Consider the following 22234-nt stretch of genomic DNA (forward strand, 5'->3'; position numbering starts at 1 on the left):
TTATTAGATTATTTATTTATTTATGATTTCCACATTCCCTATTGAATGTAGACTTCTTCCCTAGTAATTCTTTATGGGCAATTTTGCTTATCCACTTATGCGAATCAGTATTTAGAAATGTAATTTGAGAAAGCATAAATTCTCTGCAAAGACTAGATTATCCACAGCACCTAAATCACTTCACCCCCAGTTATTTAAAGAAATTGTAAGCTGCCAAAATCTCCGTGAAGCTTTCAACATTGGTACTTCCCTTAAGTTTTTTCTTTTCTTTTTTTATTAAGTGCTTACTTTTTAATTTGAATTTACATTTTCTTTTTTCTTTAGTCGCAATATTGAAAATTGCATAGCACCTTTTTGAATGTATTCCCGCCCTCAATGTTTATGAATGTGATGGGATTTATTGATGAATTATTTTCATTTTGAGATGACCAATGAACTCTGGTAAAGAAGAAAACAAAAGCCAAATGTATATATATATATATATATAGAGAGAGAGAGAGAGAGAGAGAGAGAGAGAGAGAGAGAGAGATAGAGAGATATTAAAGGAAGAAAAATATTAGAAACTGGTTTAGGTGGAAATCACTCATTGTAGAAATTCAAGTCGTCCAAATGTGCATTCACAGCGTTCTTGTTTTTGTAGTATATACAGGATGGCTTAGCTTTCGTGTAAAGAAAAGCTCTACAACTCAAATAATATAAAAAAGGCAAAGTAGGAGAGGACGATGCAACTTTAGTCAAAGGGATCAATTCGTGGGTCATGCTCACTCGCCATTGCCATCCCAGTACAAAGGCATGTAGGGCACATGACCTGCAAAATACAAAGGAGAAAGCATTTTAAACCTTATCATCCTATTTACAGAAAACAAAAAATGAAACTCAACCAGTATGAAGAGAAATTTGGAAGTTTTCAATGACTACTAAGTGATCTGCATGCTTTGAAGAGGATCAGATTGACAACCCAGGAACCTTAATGCCAAATATCAACTGAGAGAACTTAAAATGATGGTTTTCTAGTTCAGTGTAAAGCCCCCACATCAGCCCATAAAACCATTAGTTCATTGGGTTGGCAGGAAAACGCAGCTATTCTATCATCTATAAATAAAAAAGTTGATAATTTATGCAGATAGTAACAGCGAAACCAAATTTTTTCAGGCATCCTACCTTTCCTGACCCCGAACAGCTAGAGCATCTCTCAGTTTTGGGCGGTGAAAGAGGCTGATCTCCACCGCTAACTGTTGAGACTGCCTCAATAAGAACTTGTGATCCTGTGCTTGAACAGCGAGCACAAGCAAGATATCCTGCATTGATCAGCCAACAGCTCAAAGTGTAAAGTGTCCATTAAGGCAGTGGCAGTCAAAATTGCATAAATTAAGGACACAACCAAATTTGGCTGGGAAGGAAATGAAAGAGAACTGTAACTTTGAAAGGCATAACATTCATTCCCCAATCTCAACATGCAACGTCAAGGATTATTAAAGAGGGAAGGATCTAGCAGCAGAGCTAATTGCACATTATAAAAATCAGGAACTTTCTACAAGAACCATACAAAGAACTCATAGAAACATTTGGTTGAACAAATTCTCTAAAATGTGCATGGGTAAGGTGAGGTGTTTTAACCCTAGTGAGGTGAGGCATAGACCATAAGCTTTTTGAGAATTTTATTTCTTGGATTAAACAATATAAATAAATTGTATTTATTTTTAAAAACAAAGAAAAAATAGTAAAATTAAAAAGTCAAATATAATTTGAAAAAAAAACTACTTGTTCACCATTAAAAAATTAACTTGAATTGACTAAGTAAATCATACCAAGAGATAATTACAACATTACAAAGTTAAAATTATTTTCATGATATACGATGCAACTCTCAATTATTTTAGAAAGGTTGAGGTTCAAGAGTTAGAAAGCTTATGTTAGGATATTCATTTCATATAAACACTCAGTTAAAATTTCCTAACAAAATCTATCTTGAGATATTCACAAACCAAAAACCTCAACATAAAAGGTGCAAAATGCGTGCCTCAATGTTTAATGCATTTGCCTTCTCAGGATTTTGTATTTTAGACAATGCATCAAGGCATTATTGAGCTTTTCTTCTTTTGAGGCAAGCCTCGATCAAGTCTTCTAAAACATCAAGTCAAACTAAAGAAGCATCTCAAAAGAAAATATCAAAACCCACACCAAGTTAAAACTGGCCCTCAAAGGAGATATTCCAAAATGCATACCAGTTCCTAGACAATATTTGCATCTTTTATCTTCCTGCTGCTTTACGTTGTTTACTTCAACCACCATTAACGCTGAGATCACCCCAACTGCTCCTCCAGAGAATGATGCCACAATGGGATCAACCTGACTGAGCATTGCCACAAGTGGGTCGGTACAGGGTAAAAGAACAGACTTAGGGGGTGAAAATCCAGACAAGACAGCCAGCAGGCTATTGAAATTATTCAATATGGTTGTCTTGACTTTCATTTCCTCAAATAAAATAAAAATAGATATATGATGAACAAACCCGTAAATCAAATGCTTCCTTCCAATGACTGGATGATGACATTGCTTAGCAGTAAAAAGTGATCAGTGTATTTGCATACATTGACATCTTTGAATGAACAGCTGCTAATGTAGTAGGCCAGATAAAAATATAGCATGTGTGCACATTGGTAACACAAGTGCATGCACTTTTCTCCCACTCTTTAATTCTCGTTTTCTTCTTTCTATCTTTTAAATAAACTGTTGTAAATATAGCAAGACGAACAAAAATAATAAAATATGGGATGTGTGTGCATTGACAAGTGACAGCAGCATGCATGCATCCTTTTTCCTCTCTTTCTTCTTCCTTTTCTTCTTTCTCTTTTGATTCAAAGAGCTCATAAGAAACAAGTTGGTAAAGCATTAAGAACTAAAACTTAAATTTTGATCTGAGAGAAGTGATGTTACCATCTACAAAGGTATTTCGCATTTGATCAGAAGACTGGATATTTAACATTGAAGAACAAGGTTATGGGCTATCTGTTGGGGAAAACTCAAGCTTGAGTGTTTTCACAGGCCAGAGTGTAAATTGTCATGGTTTTAAGTGATTATTCCTTACATTTTTAATTATTTTCGCATTAATTGTTGTTTGAAGAAGGACAACTAGATCTTGGGATTCGTGAAACTCCCTTTTGTAGGGCTTTGCACAGACCTATGTAGCACTTGGTCAGCTTTAATTGGAATCTGCTTCTGTTTGGAGTAGATAAGACCCATCTAGACCATGTGAAAGAGAATCTTTTACTTCAGATAACTAGTAGCACAGAGTCTGTACTATAGTCAACAAAAAATAGGATGGACTTATTGGAAAAATCAATGAGCCAGACATCTCTAATCCCACAGCCCATTCAAGACTCTGAATGATCATGGCATCATCAATCAGATATAATCAGATTCACCATAAAAAATGGTGTTACAGAAAGGCATAACTATCATATGTTCAGGATTGCTAGGTCCATTAACTGACTGGTCATGAGTTCAAATCCTACTTGGGAAGATTTGATTCATTCTGATTCTTTAATTCAGAAATTATAGTTCCCACTTTTCTGACCTAGTGACCCCTGTCCAGTGTCCTCCTTAAGTTTCTAAACTAGTAGAATCATTGGACATAAGAAGAGGGAAGTTAATTGTTAGTTATTATTCCTCACTTCTGTATAGGTGAACTTGCCATACATGTTTATAAGACCTAGTGGGTGGTATGCAGCTCTAACAAGTATATACTTCATCAATACCATTTCACTTGCTTCATTTCAAAGTTCCCTTGTAAGTTTTATTTGTTTAGAAACATTGCACTCGATTCCCCTCCGACATTTTCTCATCATGAGTGTTTTTTCCATGTTTTAGGATGAGTCAAAAGCATACTGTTAAATTTTGACAGCATTGACAAAATATCCAGAGCAAAGTTTTGATTTGGATTAGAATGTTGGGCAACTAAGAAGCCACATATCCAAAAAGAATAATTTGCAGAAATGAGAATGCTAAGGTGAATGAGTGCAATAACTCAAAAGGATAAATCAAGGAATGCATACATCTGCAATAAGCAGGGCATAATACCTGTAGAATATAAAAAAAGGGTGTTCAATATGGTTGGATCACTTATGAGATAGGCCATGTCATGTGCTAGTTAGGAGCAGTGAGTTGTTAGTGGCAATAGGATAGGGAAGTGTATACTTAAGAGTAACTTCAGACTTTGAGATGGTAAGGATTTGACAGCACTCCAACTTGCAGAGGATGTTTCTCCTAAGGCTTGGTTGTTGCTGTTCTTTCAAAATGACTACAAATACACACACACACACACACACACACACATTTCGAATTCAAATTCGTAATATTCTTTCAAATAATGTTTTATTCTAATAATTTATTTTGAAAACATTGAGATTTGTTTCCATTTAACTATTTGTGCACTCTACATTTTTATATTTAAGCTTGTTTCTTATCATTTATTTTCACCCTCTTTATCATTTATTTATATCATCATTGGCTGGAACCATGTAAGGCCAAGTTGGAGTTAATATAATTAGAAAAAATAATTCTTTGGAGATGGTTCCTCTTCCCAAGCAAACAGGCTACTGCATGCAATTATATTGTTCATTGTGAAATGTGAAGCAGATGCCTATGTAGAAAGATACAAAGCAAGATTGGTTGAACGACGATTTTACCTATGGGACTGATGAGACTTCTGCCCAGTAGCTAAAATGAATTTCAAGTAAGAGTAACTCTCGTTAGTGGAAAATTTTTGGTAGCATCTTATGCAATTTAACAAGATTGTTGCCTTCCAAGAGACTTGGAATAAAAAGCCAATGTTCCACCAAGATTTAGTTTGCATACTTCACAATGTTCCGCCGAGATTTGTCTCTCCATTGACATGGTAAAGTATGCAAACTGAAGGCACACATCATCAAATAGAATATCTTTAAGAGGTTCCAAAGGATTATGATGAAGTTTGGAACTAGCCATGTTATTCATTATTTATTTGACATTCACATGGGAGAAATACAATTCTTATCGTACATGATGATACATGACTGAAAATGAATGAAGGGATGCAAGAACTTGAAAACCCACTAACCAAGGGAAAAAAAAAAAAAAAAAAGTCAAAATTTAGGAGCCTGGAAGTGCTTTCTTGGGCTAGGCGTTGCCAAAAGTACCTTGATGCCGCCACCCCGACCCCAGCACCCAAAAAAGACATAGTATTTAGAACTAGTGACATAGTATTTAGAACTAGTCAGCAATATAGGGGTGTTACTATGGAAGTATGCTGATAGGCCTGGTCATCCCAATGATTAGATGGGGGAGAATATTGAGGATGATGGGATAAATACAGAGAGATAACAAAGAAACAGATATTGGTTGGCCCACTTGTCTTCCTTTCTCACACTCGGCCTGGAATTACATTTTTTATAAGTAGAGTTGGCTATTTATGCATGGACCTGATATTCTTATCTAGATGTTTTTGCATAACGGAAGTCCACATCTGGCAAGCAACTTTTTTTGGGTAGAAAGAAACCAACCATTAAAAGCCAAAGCCAAGTACATCTTGGAGGAACCAACGTATTAACATCCTCTTGCATTGGAGGTAAAACAACGTTGCAGAACTGGTAAGCAGAACAGTTATTGCATAAACTAGCCAAAGCATCGGCAACTCTGTTTGCTTCCTTAAAGCTGAAGGAAGACCTTTGCTTGGAAATGATGAACATTTGAGTTAAATATCAATGCAGATTCAGCAGATCAATTGGCAGACACTCCAATTTCTGTACCACTGTAAAGGATAATTCAGTGATTTTGACAATCAAGAAACAGCACATGGTTGTGGGGTCAAAAGCGGAATTTGAGCTTAACACCACAGGACACGGAGTTTGCAAGCTTCTATGTCCGCCAATTCTGATAAAAGAAGTGGGTTTTGAATTGTGCTTCTATCAAACTTTGTTGTCATAAAAAGTGCCAATTCAAATTGATAGGAATTTATCGACGAGAGGCTAGAAGTTAGCTTGTTTTCTGCAGCATTTGTTTAGTTTAGTGCTTGATGTTTTGCCCAAAAAAAAAAGTAACTTGTAGGGCTTTTCATTCTCTTTCATATACAATGAGATGTGTGGAATGCACCAGCCTAAGGGAGGGATTTTGAATGACATATACTGCTTCAAAATAATAATGTATTATGCCCATTTTTGGATTTTTTGCATCTTTCAAAATAAATATAAATAAAAAGGGATAAGAAGCGCTACAAGTTATTTATGTCTTTTAGTATTATTATTTATTAAGTGTGTTAGTATGTTAATTAGTGAGAGTTAGTAAGGGTATTATTGTCATTAGAATGTATTTAATTTGTATTATAAATAGAGGGAGAGACCTATCTTCAAGTTATGTCATTCATTTTAATCAAAATCTCAACACGCTATCAGAGCGTGACCCAACATAAACCCTATTATACTCAGCCATTGATAGAAAACACATTCCTCTCGCTGCCCTTTTCAGATCCACCTCCACCCTTCATTATTTCACAAAACCAACCATATAGCCAAAAACAGAACCCTCCGAAGCCTACCACAACAAAACCCCATCCCCAGAAAAGGCCCCATGCACCGCCAAGCACCAGCAGTGCAGACCCCACATGCCAGCACGTGAGAGAGTTTCCAGCCACCTTTTTCTTTTTGCCTTCCCTCTGCCATGTTCTGATTCCTTCTCTAGACAATATTATCAAGCTGTTGGGCATGTTTTTTGCTAAAAAACCCAACCTTTTTCGACCATGCACTCGTGGTAATCCATCAATATCTGTTCAGTGTTTGTAAAGGCTTCTTTGTGAGTTTCTTGGAGCAGTGGCCGTGTTCGTAAGTCAAGTTGTGAGGCTGTGGCAGTGCTATATCAGTAGGTGAGTCGTTCACCTCATCCGTGGTTGTGTCGGTGCTTCACATAGTTTGTGATTGTTAGTTTTTGATTGTTCTTCTTGTTTGACATTGGTATGGCTGCAAGTTTGTGAGTGTTGGGATGGAGTCTATGAATCCCAAAAATATGTTTCCTATATCGCTGCCACAAATCACGACTCAAAAGTTGGATGGAAAGAATTATGTTCAATGATCTAAAGATGTTCGGGTTTATTTATAAAGATTAGTAAAATCTAACAACTTGCTCCAATCTGATCCTTCTCATGAGAAGAGAAAAGAAGTGTGGATTCAAGAAGATGCCTTGATTGTTTCCCTCTTGTGGAATTTGATGGAGCCACAGATTGCACGAATGTGTATACATCTAGATATGTGCAAAAAGATATGAGATTATGCCAAACTTCAATACTCTAGTAACATTACATTTATGTATGATTTATCCCAGGAGTACTTTTAGTTGCAACAAGGAGATAGGAGCATTGCAGATTATTTTGGAGAGATAAAGCATATTCATGAGAAGCTTAACGTCGTGCAACCTACAGCTGCTGATATTCGTAAGATGCAGAAGCAGAGGGAGCAGATGACAGTCCTTTGGGTTCTAGCGGGCTTAAGACCCAAGTTTGAGGCAATCCGGTCCTTGATACTTTGTAGTGCCAAGTTGCCATCATTTGCCGACGTTTATATTCGTGTCCTTCGTGCTTCCTTTAGCACACATTCTCCTACTCTTGCATCTGGTTATGAGAGGACAACTTTTGCTACACAGAGTGATTCTAGTTCTCTACCAAACAACGCAAAAGTTATCGAGGTGGTCATGGTGGTAGAGACGGATGAGGTAGAGGCACTCCTCGCAAGTGCACTCATTGTGGACAAAGTAATCATACTATTGAGCAGTGTTGGGATCTCCACGGTAGACTTCACGTGATGACAATGCAGCCACCACCAACTCCACACCTTTGGAGCCAAGTGGGGGCAACATACGGTATCCATGTCAGAGGAAGAGTATTCCAAGTTCCAGCAGTATCAAGTGTCACAACAAGCTTCTCTTCCCATTGCATCTCTTGCCCAATAGGTAATCCCATAGTATGTTTGTCATCCAATACTTCTCGTCCTAGTCCTTGGGTCAAAGGTATACCTAACTCCTCCACTCTCAATATCCTGCAAATTTACCTTGTGTTACTCTTGCTGATGGATCCACCATTGCAGTCAAGGGAATTGGGATTGTAAATCCCACTTCTTCTATTTCTCTTCCTTCAGTTTTGCATATTCCCAAATTTATTTTCAATCTTATGTCCGTTAGCAAGATTACTAAATCCATGAGTTGTTTAGTGATATTCTTCCCTAATTTTGTGGTTATTCAAGATTTGAAAACAAGGAATACAATTGGCAGAGGGCATGAAGCTGGTGGACTTTATCACTTTGAGCCGCTATCTCCTTCTACCACCTACATTGCAACTACCACACCTCTCGAATTCATTATCATCTTGGTCATCCTTCACTGGAAAAGTTAAAACGTCTTGTTCCTAATTTGAGCATTGTGTCTAGACTAGATTGTGAGTCTTGTCAGTTGGGAAAGCACCATTGCTTCCTAAGTCAATAAACGGATTGTAAGCCCTTTCATGCTAGTTCATTCTAATGTTTGGGATCCTAGTAGAGTTGTGTCCAAGTTGGGTTTCCGATACTTTGTAACCTTAGCTGATGATTATTCAAGAATAACTTGGCTATATTTGATAAAAGATTGTTCAGAGTTATTTCATGTATTTTGTGCCTTTTTCTTTGAAATAAAGACTCAATTTGGTCTGCCAGTTTGAATACTTCGAAGTGATAATGCTAAATAGTATTTCAGTGCACAATTCACTGCTTATATGACTCAGTTCGGTATTGTCAATCAATCAACGTGTACCCAAACTCCTCAATAAAATGGGGTTGCGGAGAGGAAAAATAGACATATCAATCACTTGCACCTTACTTTATCAAATGCATGTACTTAAAGTGTTTTGGAGTGATGTTGTACTTATTGGTTGCTATATGATCAACAGGATTTCATCCTCTGTTCTTAGTGGTAAAATTATATACTCCATTCTCTTTCCTAATTCACCTTTATTCTCTCTCCCTCCTCATATATTCAAGTGTGTCCTTTGTTCATCAACTAACTCCTAGAGTGGATAAGTTGGATCCTCATGCTATAAAATGTGTCTTTATGGGCTACTCATATACTCAAAAGGGATATCATTGTTATAATCCTGTGTTGCATCGCTTCTTTGTTTCTACCAATGATACCTTCTTTGAGTCTACACCTTACTACACTCAATCCCTAAGTGCTTCTGAGCTCAATGAGTCTCTTCCTCTACCTAATCTTTCAGATTCTACTTTGTTGTCCTTGCCTAACCAACCATCTAAGTTTCCATGTACTTCGAGTCCTTCTCATTGTCTTGATCATCTTAATTTGCAAGTGTATTCACGATGGTAGCTCCAAGGAAGAGAGTCCCCTCTAGCTTCTACAACCACGCCTTTGGTTTCCTCGTCTAATGATCATATTTCCCATGATGTTGATCCTCTCATTGCTGTTCGGAAAGGTAAATGCACATGTACTCAACATCCCATTTCCAACTATGTTTGTTATGAATACTTATTGCCATCCTATCATTGTTTTATTACTGCTCTGTCATCTACTACCCTTCCTAAATCTATTTTGAAAGCCTTAACCCACTCTGGGTGGAGGAATGCTAAGGTTGAAGAGATGAATGCTTTACAAGACAATGGCACTTAGAACTTTGTATCTCTTCTTCCTGACAAGTCTATGGTTGGTTGTCACTGGGTTTACATTGTGAAACTCAACCTTGATGATTATGTGGCTCGTCTAAATGCCCATCTTGTTGCTAAGGGGTATACTCAATTGTATGGTTTGGATCATTCAGACACTTTTTCTCCGGTTGCCAAACTTACATCAGTACGTCTATTCATCTCCTTGGCTACTACTTGTCACTGACCTCTACATTAGTTAGATGTGAGGAATGTCTTCTTGCATGGTGACCTTGAGGAGGGGGTCTATATGGAGCAAACACCTGGGTTTGTTACTCAGGGGAAGTCAGGCTTAGTGTGTCAGCTCAAAAAGGCACCGTATGGTTTAAAACAGTCTCCTTGAGCTTGATTTCGTTGTTTTGGTGTTGTAGTACTTGAGTTTGGTCTTTGACAATGTGCAGTGGATCATTTTGTGTTTTATCATTATACTACATCGGATAGGATCCTTCTTGTTGTTTATATGGATGATATTGTTATTACAGGTGATGATGATAAAGGTATTCAAAGTTTCAAACTTTTTCTACAGACTAAGTTCCAAACCAAAGATTTGGGACCATTGAAATACTACTTGGATATAGAACTATCTAGATCTCGTATGGGAACTATTTTGTCGCAGAGGAAGTATATTCTTAATCTCTGTTGATTGAAACTGGATTGTTGGAATCTAAACCACTTGCTACACCCATGGATCCTAATAGCAAGTTAGTGTTGGATATGGTTGATTTGCTACCATAATCCTAGACAATATTGGAGACTTGCTAGAAAGTTGAATTATCTGACAGTCACTCGGTCAAATATATCTTTTGCAACAATAATTGTGAGTCAATTTCTAGATTCTCCGAGGACAAGTCATTGGGATGCAGTAACTCGCATCTTGAGATATCTCAAAGGTACACCTAGGTCTTTTATATCTTGATCATGGTCACAAATTCACAATCATATCCATGGATATACAGATGCAGAATGGACTAGATCGCCATCTGAGCAGAGATCCACAACAAGGTATTGTATCTTGGTTGGTGGTCATTTGGTTTCTTGGAAGAGTAAAAAACAAATTGTGGTGGTGAGGTCAAGCGCTAAATCAGAATATAGAGCTATGGCTCACACTACTTGTGAACTTGTTTGGTTGAAGAACATGTTGGAAAAATTAGGTTTTTCACGTTCTCAACCTATGAAGTTGATGTGTGATAATCAAGTTGCTCTTCATATTGCCTCCAACTTGGTCTTTCATGATCGGACAAACCATATTAAAGTTGATTGCCACTATGTTTAGGAGAAACAAGTGCAGAAGCTCAAAACTACCGCTTATGTGATGTCTGACATGCAGTTTTCTGATTTGTTTACCAAAGCTTTGAGGGTGCTCCTGTTAAATTTATTTGTAACAAGCTAGGAGCATATGACATTTATGCTCCAGCTTGAGAGGCAGTGTTAGAGGTTATTTGTGTCTTTTAGTATTATTATTATTATTGTGTTAGTATGTTAATTAGCGAGAGTTAGTAAGGGTACTATTGTCATTAGAATGAATTTAACTTATATTATAGATAGAGGGAGAGACCTATCTTCAAGTTAGGTCATTCATTTTAATCAAAATCTCAACTAGAAGAAATTGTATGGCTCTCAATATTCTTGCTTTATTCTTTCATTGCCCCCACTTCTCACAAGCGTGCACGCATGTTTTTCTCCACAAGAAAACAAAAGCACACTCATATAATCTGTCAGGATACAAACAGATGATGCTAAAGTGGGAATTAACATTACTTATTCAAGTCCTTGGAAGTTTGAATCTCAGATTTATGGTTATTTCCTTCATAAAGTGCATTGTACAGTGGATAACAGGGAGTGTATTTTCTTTTGGGAGGATCATTGGGTGGGGAAGACTCCTTCGGCTAGTACTGTCCCTCATCTTTTTTGTTTATAAAATCTTCATGACACCCTGATTTCTGCTTTTCTTCTCTTGCAAGAAGATGGGTATTCTTGGAACTTCCATTTTGAGAGAAATCTATATGAGAGAGAGATTAATGAGATGGTTCTTTTGACTGGGTCGCTCGATTCTTTTCATGTTCAGGGAGTGATAATAGGGTTTGGAGGTTAGATCCTTCTGGGGACTTATCTTGTAATTTTTTTTTTTTTCACCTACTTGACTTGTGATTCAACAGCGGATCCTTTTGCTTTGTATCCTTTGATTTGGAAAGCTAAAGCTCCCTCAAAAATAAAAGCTTCCATTTGGACTGGGATACTTGAAAGAACCAATGATTTGCTTCAAAAGAGAAGACCTAATAAGGCCCTGTCCCCCGACATTTGTGTCCTTTGCATGAGGAGTGAAGAGACTTGTGCACATCTCTTTCTTCATTGCCCTTTCTAGTTGGCCATTTGGAATAAGTTATCTGGTATATTTGGTGAAAATTGTGTCTGTCCATACACTTTGAAGGCCTTTTATGCCATAACTTTCAGGGGTTTTGGCAAAGGAAAGGATGTGAAAGCTCTATGGCGTTGCATCTTTATGGCTATTTGGTGTGTTCGGTTGGAAAGAAACAATAGAATATTCAAAGGTGTGGCAACTACTAACAATTTGCTTTGGAGTAGAGTGGTATATCTTGTGTTGCTGTGGGTGTGAGCAAATGGTTTTTTTTGTCACGTTTCTCCAGGAAGACTTGCAGTGGGCTTGGTCGGCCCTGTTACATTGGGTTTAATTTTCTGTTTAGGTTGCATTCTTCGTACCAAGTTTTTATTGATGTAAAGGGAGGATTTTCTTTTCCTTTTCTCTTTCTATTTTTCTGATGTACATTCTTCTCTCTTTTAATACAATTCTTTGTTTATCAAAAAAATATAATCTGTAAGGATAACAATATTTCAAGCACTGTCAAGTTGCCATTTGTAGATGGAAATGAAAAAGGCAAGTCAACACAAAAGTAAAACGAGATGAAAATTCCTTTTGGTTAAGGAGGTCATAGGAAAAGTTATATTTATGTTAAGAACATTATCATTTTTTTTCTACTGAACAACAAAAGGGTAAAAAATAATGGTTTCTGGATGGTAATGCATCCACAACTGCTGCAGCAAATGACCAGAAAACAATATCATTCCTGTCGTACAACGGACCAAAGGAACCAAAATCCAGAGCAGCAAACCATTTCAAATGCATCATCACGGAAAATAAATTCAAGAAAATATATGAGCTGTACCTCAACTGCAATGGCAAATGCATGCTGCGAATGAAATCTTCATAAGATGTGCCCCCAATTCCCAATCTAAGCTCCAGCTGACATAAGCAATTATGAGGGGAAGGGATGTGAAGGAGAACGGTCAAAAACCAGATGGATTAATATGTGTCTACAAGCACTGAAGCATTTAAACCAGCAAGCCCTCATAGCCAGAAAGAGATAGGAAATATAATATCCCCACTTGAAGGATTATTTCCAAAATTTTTGCAGTTACCCTGTGTTTGGGAGAGGCCTTGGATTTGGATTTGTATGGATTTGGACAAGATGTAATACAAAATTGTATTGAATTTTGTCCAAATCCAAATCCCCAACTCCATGCTACCAAATGCAGCATTAATGTGCATGGCTTCATCCCCTTTGTCAGAGCAGAGCACACACACATCAAGTTTCTCTCATGTATTATAATATGACAAAGATTTTGTGACAACTGCAAGGAGAAGACAAAATTAACTACAACCAGAAACTCTAGTGGCAGTGGATTTTTTGGTGGCTGCTGTAAACATAGCTCAGTTGAAGAAGATGATCTATTTGATGAGTGAGAGGACACTTGTTTGATCTGAAAAGCCTCTAAATAGAGGTTATGTCCAAACTGGTTCACTAAATAAGTGAGTTAGTCAGACTTTAGTTTGTATGGTGGGGGCTCTTAATACTCCTAAAATTGGTCTGACAGAATCAGACATAGTCAAATGTCTGATTTAATAAGTAGGAAATTTCTGAGGCCTGTTTTCCATTTTTACCCTTAATGAAAAGTGAAATGACAAAAAAGGAAAACACACACACACACACACACACAACACCCAAAATGAAACATATATCACAAGCTTAAAATTTGAAAATAACACATTCAGATATTAGATACCAAATGGTTAAAATAAGGGCAAAAGATGCTCACCTCCCCTAAGGTTTGACAAAAAGACAGAGACCTCCCTTGAGATTTCAAAAATGCCAAAGACTTTCCCTGAGGTTTTTCAAAAAAGCACAGACCTTCCCTAAAAAACCTTATCTTTTTGAAAAATACAAGGAGAGGTTTATGTTTTTTTGACAAACCTTAGGATAGGTCTTTGGAGTTCTTGAAACCACAGGGGAGGTCTTCCAAATTTCTGAAATCTCAAGAGAGGTCATTGTCTTTTTGTCAAATTTCAGGGAAGGTCAGCGTCCTTTGCCCTTAAAATAATTCATCATTTAGATTCAGTGACCGAATCAAGTTAAAATTCAGAAATAATTGACAAAATCAGATTTGAATTCAATTTTCAGCACTTAAACACTTAATGTTACCTAACAGCACCTGAAAAATTAAAACATATCATCTCTCTCCTCCTCCACTATTCTTTCCTCCTTTTTTTTTCATTCATCATCTGCTCTGCTACTCCTCTTTCTTTTTTCTATCTATTAGCTCTGTTAATCATATGCATTATTTGTCTGCAACCTAACAGCATAAGTTTTAGGCCAATTAGCAACTTCAACATCATATTAGAGCCAAAATTGTCACAATGTCCTAGGTTCAATTCTTGTTGCGTATGTTTATGTTCTATTTTTTGTCTTATCCTCCTAATGATTGTCATTCTTCCTTTGTTTCTCAACACGAGCAGTAGGCCAGGGAAGCCTGAAGGCTTCATTTTCAATGACGAACTAAAAGGCTAACAGCTAAAACTTTTATTTTTAAGTCAATTAGTGAGTCCACAATCTCCATCCTGCTCTTCTCCTGCATAGAGAGGCATGGAAGATTGTTTTTTTTGCCATCCCCCCTCCTTCCTCTTCCTTATCTTTCTGATTCTCTTGTCATTGAACAACTTTAAACACGCTTTATACCTTCTCTCACTACATTTTTCTTCTAATTATATTTTTCTCTCTTCCTCCTCCCCGATTTTAATACCATAAAAAACTAGCATCTTGTTTTGAAGAATTCCAATGTACATCAATCTTGGTATAAAAACCAAGATATTGCTGGTAGTGTAGCAAGATTCCATATTTTTTTCCCATTTTCGTAAACCAATGTGTTTCATTTTGACTGATATTCTACTATCCATACCAAAAAATGGATTCTCTCAAAGACATTATTCTATCTTCAATATGGTATACATCAATAGAAACTTGCCACTCCATCCATCCCACCCTTGTTCTAGAGGCAACATACTTGATTTCCCTTCATATGGATAATGAACCATCTGACGAAATGAGGCACGGCTAAGATATCATCTACTCATTTGGCAGTCCAAGAACTCCGGTTGAAAGTGATTCTTCAGTGAGATTTGAAGACAGGCCTATCATTTTGGGACTGGTATTTTTAGAGTCGGTTCTGATGATAATCCAAGAAGGCTAAGTATGACAGCCAAAACACTTTCAACAAGACTCTGCAACTTATTTAGCGTATGATGCTTGCTTCCATATACTGTTGCAAAGTGAAATAAATCTCATTTTGGCATATGTTTACCTTAGTCTCTATTAAGACTAGTGTGACATCCATCCTTCAAAGCTCTTTGTGCATCATTTTACGAAATTATGATTTTCTGTCCCTTCCTGACAATGCTACTAAAACACGTGCAATAGCATATATCAGGGAGAATAATTTAGTTGCACTGCACCAATTAGCTGCATCCGAGCATGAACAAGGAAATAACCTTCTGATATGATAAAATGGAACTGTGAATATGCAACAGATATAATAAATAGATTCAACTTCAAAAGGCTGAGTATAGTATTGCAAGTCATCTTCGTTGCTTGTGAAACTACTTGAGAATAAAACAACAATAGTGCACCATAAGGCTAGGCAGAACACATTGAAAAAAACATAGAAAAAGAAAGGGACACAAGTATGCACATGTAAAAATGCACAGGACTGAAATAAGATTCCACAAAAAATCTAATGAAACTAATGTTTTGTCACTAAATATAATGGTATTGTTCGTTACTATAGCTATTTAGTGTTTCTGCTGTGTTATTGCTGTGTTAGCATGAGTTAGTGCGTGAGTTCGTAACGGTTATATGATCATTGTTATGTACTTGGCATATATTATAAATAGAGGGAGAGACCTAACCTGTGATTATGTTTTCCAATTCACTCAATTCTTCAACACAGTACTAGAGTATGGTTCTGAGACTTAAACCCTAAATGCCACAGCCACTGTCAAGTCGAAGCCTAAACCCTAAATATACTGCATGTCTACTACTGTAACAGAATTGCCACCACCACCATACCATAGGACTGAAAACCAGCCAGCAGCTGCAGGAAGCCACAACATTTGCAGAAATTCCCTGGACGACACTGCAAACACAAAGCCCTTTAGATTTTGCAAAACCAACACCATAGCCACCCATAGACATTGTTGATCTACCCACCACTGAAATCCCATCACTGGGACTGCTCCTAGGCGCATTAATGTCCCAGTTGAAGCCAGGAAGTGTCAATCCCATGTGCGGCTTGTGAAGCTTCTTACAGGCATGTTTCTGGCTTGAGTTGATCCTATACTGTTTGAATCCTTCAATAAACATATTTTGAGTTTTTGGTGATGGTTTTTTGTCCAAATATTTAACCTTTTTAGTTGCCGATGTGCAGTACTCCAAGGAATGATTGTTTGGTACCACCTGAAGCTATTTCAATGTTTGTTGAGTCCATTGGGGCCTCAGACAGTGCTACATGCTGTGGTTTTTATTCATTAATTGTTTATCTTGTTCATTATGTGTTTTTGGTTTGCTCCAGTTGTCAAAGGTCATGTGTGTTGGGACTTGGGATAGAGTCCATGAATCCCAAAAGTATGTTAATAAAAGTATCTTGACTTCATATGGCGACCATCTTGTCACAAAGTAGGTATGTTCTAGACACTTTAGAAGAGAGTGGGTGGTTGGGAAATACACCCATGGATCCTAACAGCAAGTTAGCACCAGATGTGGGTGATTTGTTGACTGACTATCTCACGATTACTCCACCTAGCATATCGAGCCAGTTTCTTAATTCTTCAAGAAAAAGTCACTAGGATGCAGTCATTTGTATCTTGAGATACCTCAAGCGCCATTGGCAGAGGTCCCTTATATCAAGATCAAGGTCACACTTATGTTCAGGATATACAGATACAGATTAGGCTGGGTAACCTCATTGTGTTTTGCTGGGGGTAGCTTAGTATCCTGGAAAAGTAAGAAACAAGATGTGATGGGTCAAGTACTGAGTCAAAGTATTAGCTGATGGCCCACACTACATATGAGCTTGTTTGGATAAAAAACATGTTTACGAAAACTAGGTTATCCACATTCTCATCCTATAGAGTTGATGTGTGATAATCAAGCCGCTTCATGTTGCCTCCAAACCAAGCTTCCATGAGCGAACAGAACGCATTGAAACTGATTGCCACTTTGTTCGACAAAAACTTGTGCAAAAGCTCATTACAATGACTCATGTGATGTCTGAATTTTAACTTGCTGATTTTTTCCACTAAAACCTTGGGAGGTGCTCAAGTTAAATCCAATTGTAATAAGCTAGGAGAATATGATATCTATGCTCTAGCTTGAGGGGGAGTGTTATTGGTCACCATAGTTATTTTAGCATTACAGTGAGTTATTGCTGTGTTAGTAAGCATTAGTGCATCAGTTAGCAAGGATAATATTATTTTAGTTATGTAAAAAGGACATCCCCAGGCCACAAGGTTCCTGCTTTGCAAGGGTATGGTGAGGGGTAGTGTACATAGCCTTACCCCTGCTTTTATGCAGAGAGTTTGTCTCCTTGGACTCAAAGCTGTGACCAACTAGTCACATAGGAGCAACCTTACCGTCGACCCAAGGCCTGCCCTCAATATTATCATTGTTATGTACTTTACATATATCATAAATTGAGGGAGTAACTTATCATTGTGATTAGGTCTCCAAATTACCCAATTCTTCAACAGGTATGAATTCGTTGGTCATTTAAATTTCTAAATCAAACAGTCAACGGCAGGAAAACTTACAGTAGGTGCTATAAGACCACCAAAAAGGATAATCCCAGCAATAAGAGAGAAACAGGTGGCATAGTACACCTTAAGATTAGCTGCACTCTGCATGCAATATATTGATTAGTCGCCAGATGAAATTCCTCAAAGGAGAACAAAAGAATTGCTATATCTTAAAATATGCAGTTGCCAGATGAATTTTAACAAATTACTAGAGTAAAAGAAAGCTAACCAAAGGAGGCAAAAATGGAATGAATGATGGGAAATTAGGAAGTTCATTTTCTTGCTCTTCCTTAAAGATTCCAAGTTCAGCACTTTTGATTCTCTGTTGTATCCTAAGCCTGCGAACCTACAAGAATTTGAGGGCACATGCATCACAAATATGATGATATGTGATTAAGTTATTAGATATGGAAATGAAAATAGTTTAACTAGATGTGAAGGGCACCAAACATAGCCAAAATCATATGACAAAACTAGATCAAACAGTAGTCAGATATTCAAATACATTAAAAATGCCCCTGCAGCTTAGCTATTGCTTCCTATACTCAAATGCTCTTTAAAAACCCTACAAATTCCCATGTGTGAATGAATGGGTTGTGCGAGAATAAGAATCAACTTCTACTCAACTACAGCTCTCTCGCTGTTGTCAGCTACTGAATGGGATAGAATGGGTCAAATTAGATACAGATTAATTAGACAATAGATTCTTTTATAATATTTTTCTTGTATTTTAAGTGAATCCAAGAGTTTCTTTTTTCCTGCATTTCTAGAGGTCCCCTTGATTTAAATATTTAATCTAGGTTTAGCTGTCAGATAATTCATGGTTTGAATAGTACTAGCTATTTTGCTTTGAAGAAGTTTAAGACTCTGTAGTGGTCCACAGAATTTATTATCGCATCGTCACCAACTCAACCTTTAGCAAATACATAACTTGCTATAAGCAGAACAAAGCCAAACAAAAAACATAACAACGTTACCACGCATGCATTTTAGAACATAGTAGTACATCTATGAATCTAACCTCCTCCATATGTAAAAAAATTTTGTTTCGACGACTTCTGATGTTGTCTTGAATTTCTAGCAGCTCCATTTTGGCAAAGCCCTGCACTGTTTCAGGTCCTTCTATGATGCAAAAGCTGCATTGAGACAAATCAAATATGCAACGTCTCTGATCATCAGGGCATTGATCATATCCAATTTTACATAAGTCAGCAGCCATTTTTAACATCAAAGCAAAGGAAAAGATGCTTTGTTAATTTATTCACAGAAAACCGATATAGATAAAATAATTTGTGCTTTGTTAATTTATTCAGCATAAAGATAACCAACGTACATAAAATTTTTGATCAAATCATTTGTCGCACTTGAAAATATTGATTTATTCTGGACAAATCAGCAAAAAAATAAATAAATAAAAATGAAAGATATGTGCAAAGGAAAAAAAAATGCAAATTAGTTGTTACATTCAAGGAGCAAAAGGAAGCCATATACATGGCCATTCCCTAGTAGTTAAATAAGGGAACAAAACAAACTAATAAAAAGTCATAAAAGGGCCAAATACCTACCAACTTCAAATTACTAAAATTACAAAGTAAAACTCAGTCAAGTTCTCATGTCTCAACACCAATCTTACTCCGATAGCAAAGAGACATTTGAAGAGAAAAGCTAGAAACTAGACATTTTTATATTAATCATAAAATCCATTTACATCCCTAAGTTTTCTGACATTCCAACCACTAAGTTTCTTATAACTTATAAGTGCCTAAAAACTTCCACAAATTACCTTCCCTTTATATTTCTATTGAAAGAAACACCCCCTGCGTTATCAAAGGTTACTTCCACGATAAGAAAGGCCTACATCAGCAAAATGACCTTTTTATATATTCATTTGATTACCAAAACATATGACATTAACAAATTAACTTAAAATATAAATACACTTATATAAGCAATGTTGTTAAATCCAACCCGGACATGAGCCTAGTGAAAGGGACGATGTGAGTCAATGAATGATCCAAAAGTGAGTCAACCATAAGACTGATGTGGTCAATAATAATCTATACAAAGTTTAAAGTATTTAACTCTTAACTTTTAATTTTCATTGATTCATTTACATAAGAAGATCTCAACTTTCATAACTTACTAATTTAGCCTTGTTTTGGAAAAAAAAAAATGCAACAACTGAATACAAGAAAAGTAAGGTTTGGGGGGTTTGAGCCTTTGACTAGGTTGTATACATTTTCATAAAAAAACCAACTAGGTTTTAAGCTCAGGTCACTGGGTTTTTGGTCCAACCAATCAAGGCCTAGTTGGGTTTAATAACACAAGTAATAAGTATACATTAAAATATTAAAAAAAATATATTACTAATTGAATAAATTCCCAACTTAAACTATTATTTAGACAGAACCCACCATTGTCAAACCTTATAAATTTGAACTAACATCCATTGCCAATGCTAAAGAAATATTAAGATTTAAAAAATCCACAAAAACATAAATATGCATATTCCATTACCATAAGAAAATTAAGGCATAACTGTAATGATAAATACTCAGTAAAATATTATTAAAAAATATTAAAGTCTTCAATAACATGCATAATTCATTTAGGATTAAAAAAAAACTATAAAAATATTTTTTTCCTGAGACTTAAGAGCATACACCAAACAAAGTCATTTATGCAAGTTCAAAGTGCCCACTTAACTTCAATTTTTGCATCCTACATGGGATTTTGTGGTAATTGTCAGCAACTCAAAGGCTGCAGTGCCATTTTCAGAAAACTTACAGGGAGTTGGTGAACATTACCCTAAATTTAAATCTAGGAAAAAAGGCAAAAGACATGTAATTAAATTATAAGAGGAGCAATAATTTTGCAAAGGTCAACTAAGCCTTGTTCACCAAATCACTTGCGAAAATCTCGCAAGCATTTTCCTGTGATGAACAATAACTATTTTAATACCCATACTTGACCATTCCTCTCCGTCACTCCTAACAGTTCTCCATATGTTTCAGCACTAAATGCTTGTACTACAATACGTTAACGCTTCACTAACTGTAAGCTTCAAATCCCATTTATTTAGCAATATAAATAAGAACAATTTTAGAATTTTAGATTTTCTTTCGCTATGTCGAAACTAAGGAAACAAAAAACCTCTCTCAGTTGCCCAACATCCGGTTATTTGGAGTGGCTGACCTCACATACTAATTTTCCAAAAACCATAAACGCCACAACACCAGAAAAAAATCAAAACTATCCTCTCGTTCGCAGCATGATTCAGTAACCAAACGAATTCCAAAACCAGAAACAATATAATTCAACCCAAAACGCTCACACACACAAGCGAGAGATTACCCGGGGGCGTTTCTATCAGCCGATGACGAATCGGAATCGACGGAAGGAGCAAACGAAGACGACGCGTCGGGCTCCAACGCCATTGAGCGCCATTTGAAGTTGGATTTGAGCTTGCCCTGAAGAAATCTGGAGTTGGAGAAATACGGATTGCAATGCAACACAGGTTTAGTAGGGAACGAAACCGCGAGAATTCGACCGGAACAAACCATCTTGCTTCAACTCCAATCCCTGCGCTTCTCCCTCTCACTCCCTCGCGAGAACATCGAGCTCGCTAGTCGCTTCCTGTTCTGTTCGTGTATGGCTTTGTTGAAGGAAAGAACAGAGGCAGAGGAGATTCTTCTTCTTCTTTTTCTTCTTCTTCTTTCTTTTTTTTTTATAATAATTTTATAATTTATAAATATATAAGCAATGGTGGGAAGGTAGCTGTGGTGCGGCACGTGTAGGGACCTCATTGGTGGGCGGTGGGTCCTATGTTTGCGTTTGGGTGAATGTGAAGAAAGGGACGGCCGGTGCAATGCATTTCACTATTTTCAGCAGAAAACTGAAAAATTCAAAATCTAATCTGGTCAGGATTTTCCACGTCATTAGTAGCGAGTCTTTTTTTTTTTTTCTATTTTTGGTGCATAGAGTAACTAATATTGAAATATGGAGGAGTTTTTTTTTTCTGAATTTGATTTAATTTATTTAAAAATATTTAATAAAAGTTCGAGAAAAATTTTATTTTTCCATTTGATGCGTCATAAAAAACGTTGGATCATTTAACGTTTTTTAAATGAAATACGTTAGATGGTCCAGCATCTTTTAATCTCTGAGAGTTCACCGCCCACGGACGCGAGGCAACCAAAAAATTTGCTCCGTTTCTTTACTCTTCCTCCCTATCCAACATCCAACTCGTCAATCTCATCGACGAAATTTACAGAAGTGCACTGTAAAAATAGTACAGAAGTAGGCTATTCCTTAGGTTCTCATCTATTTTTAAAAATATGTTTATACCATGTGAATGGTCAAGAGCTATTCTTTAAAGAGTCTTGCACTA

At 36.7% G+C, this 22234-nt stretch overlaps 1 protein-coding gene across 1 annotated transcript; it reads right to left on the reverse strand.

Annotated features, from left to right (window-relative positions):
- Window positions 1-567: 567 nt before the first annotated feature.
- Window positions 568-21575, reverse strand: LOC131159528 (protein ORANGE, chloroplastic-like). The gene is made up of 8 exons (XM_058114519.1): window positions 21199-21575; window positions 18866-18980; window positions 18074-18190; window positions 17860-17946; window positions 12887-12963; window positions 2226-2353; window positions 1162-1298; window positions 568-808 (listed from the first exon to the last, which is right to left on the reverse strand). The coding sequence occupies exons 1-8, from the start codon at window positions 21405-21407 to the stop codon at window positions 731-733; spliced, it is 948 nt and encodes a 315-aa protein (XP_057970502.1). The 5' UTR covers window positions 21408-21575; the 3' UTR covers window positions 568-730.
- Window positions 21576-22234: the final 659 nt, after the last annotated feature.

Source organism: Malania oleifera, chromosome 7 (genome assembly GCF_029873635.1).
Source record: "Malania oleifera isolate guangnan ecotype guangnan chromosome 7, ASM2987363v1, whole genome shotgun sequence".
Lineage (NCBI taxonomy): Eukaryota > Viridiplantae > Streptophyta > Magnoliopsida > Santalales > Ximeniaceae > Malania > Malania oleifera.

Coding starts and splice junctions, on each gene's coding strand:
- LOC131159528 (XM_058114519.1), bottom strand. CDS start 21,407: ATGGTTTGTTCCGGTCGAATTCTCGCGGTTTCGTTCCCTACTAAACCT. Junction 1,299..2,225: donor CAAATATTGTCTAGGAACTG/GTATGCATTTTG, acceptor TGATCAATGCAG/GATATCTTGCTTGTGCTCGC. Junction 809..1,161: donor GCTGTTCGGGGTCAGGAAAG/GTAGGATGCCTG, acceptor TGTATTTTGCAG/GTCATGTGCCCTACATGCCT.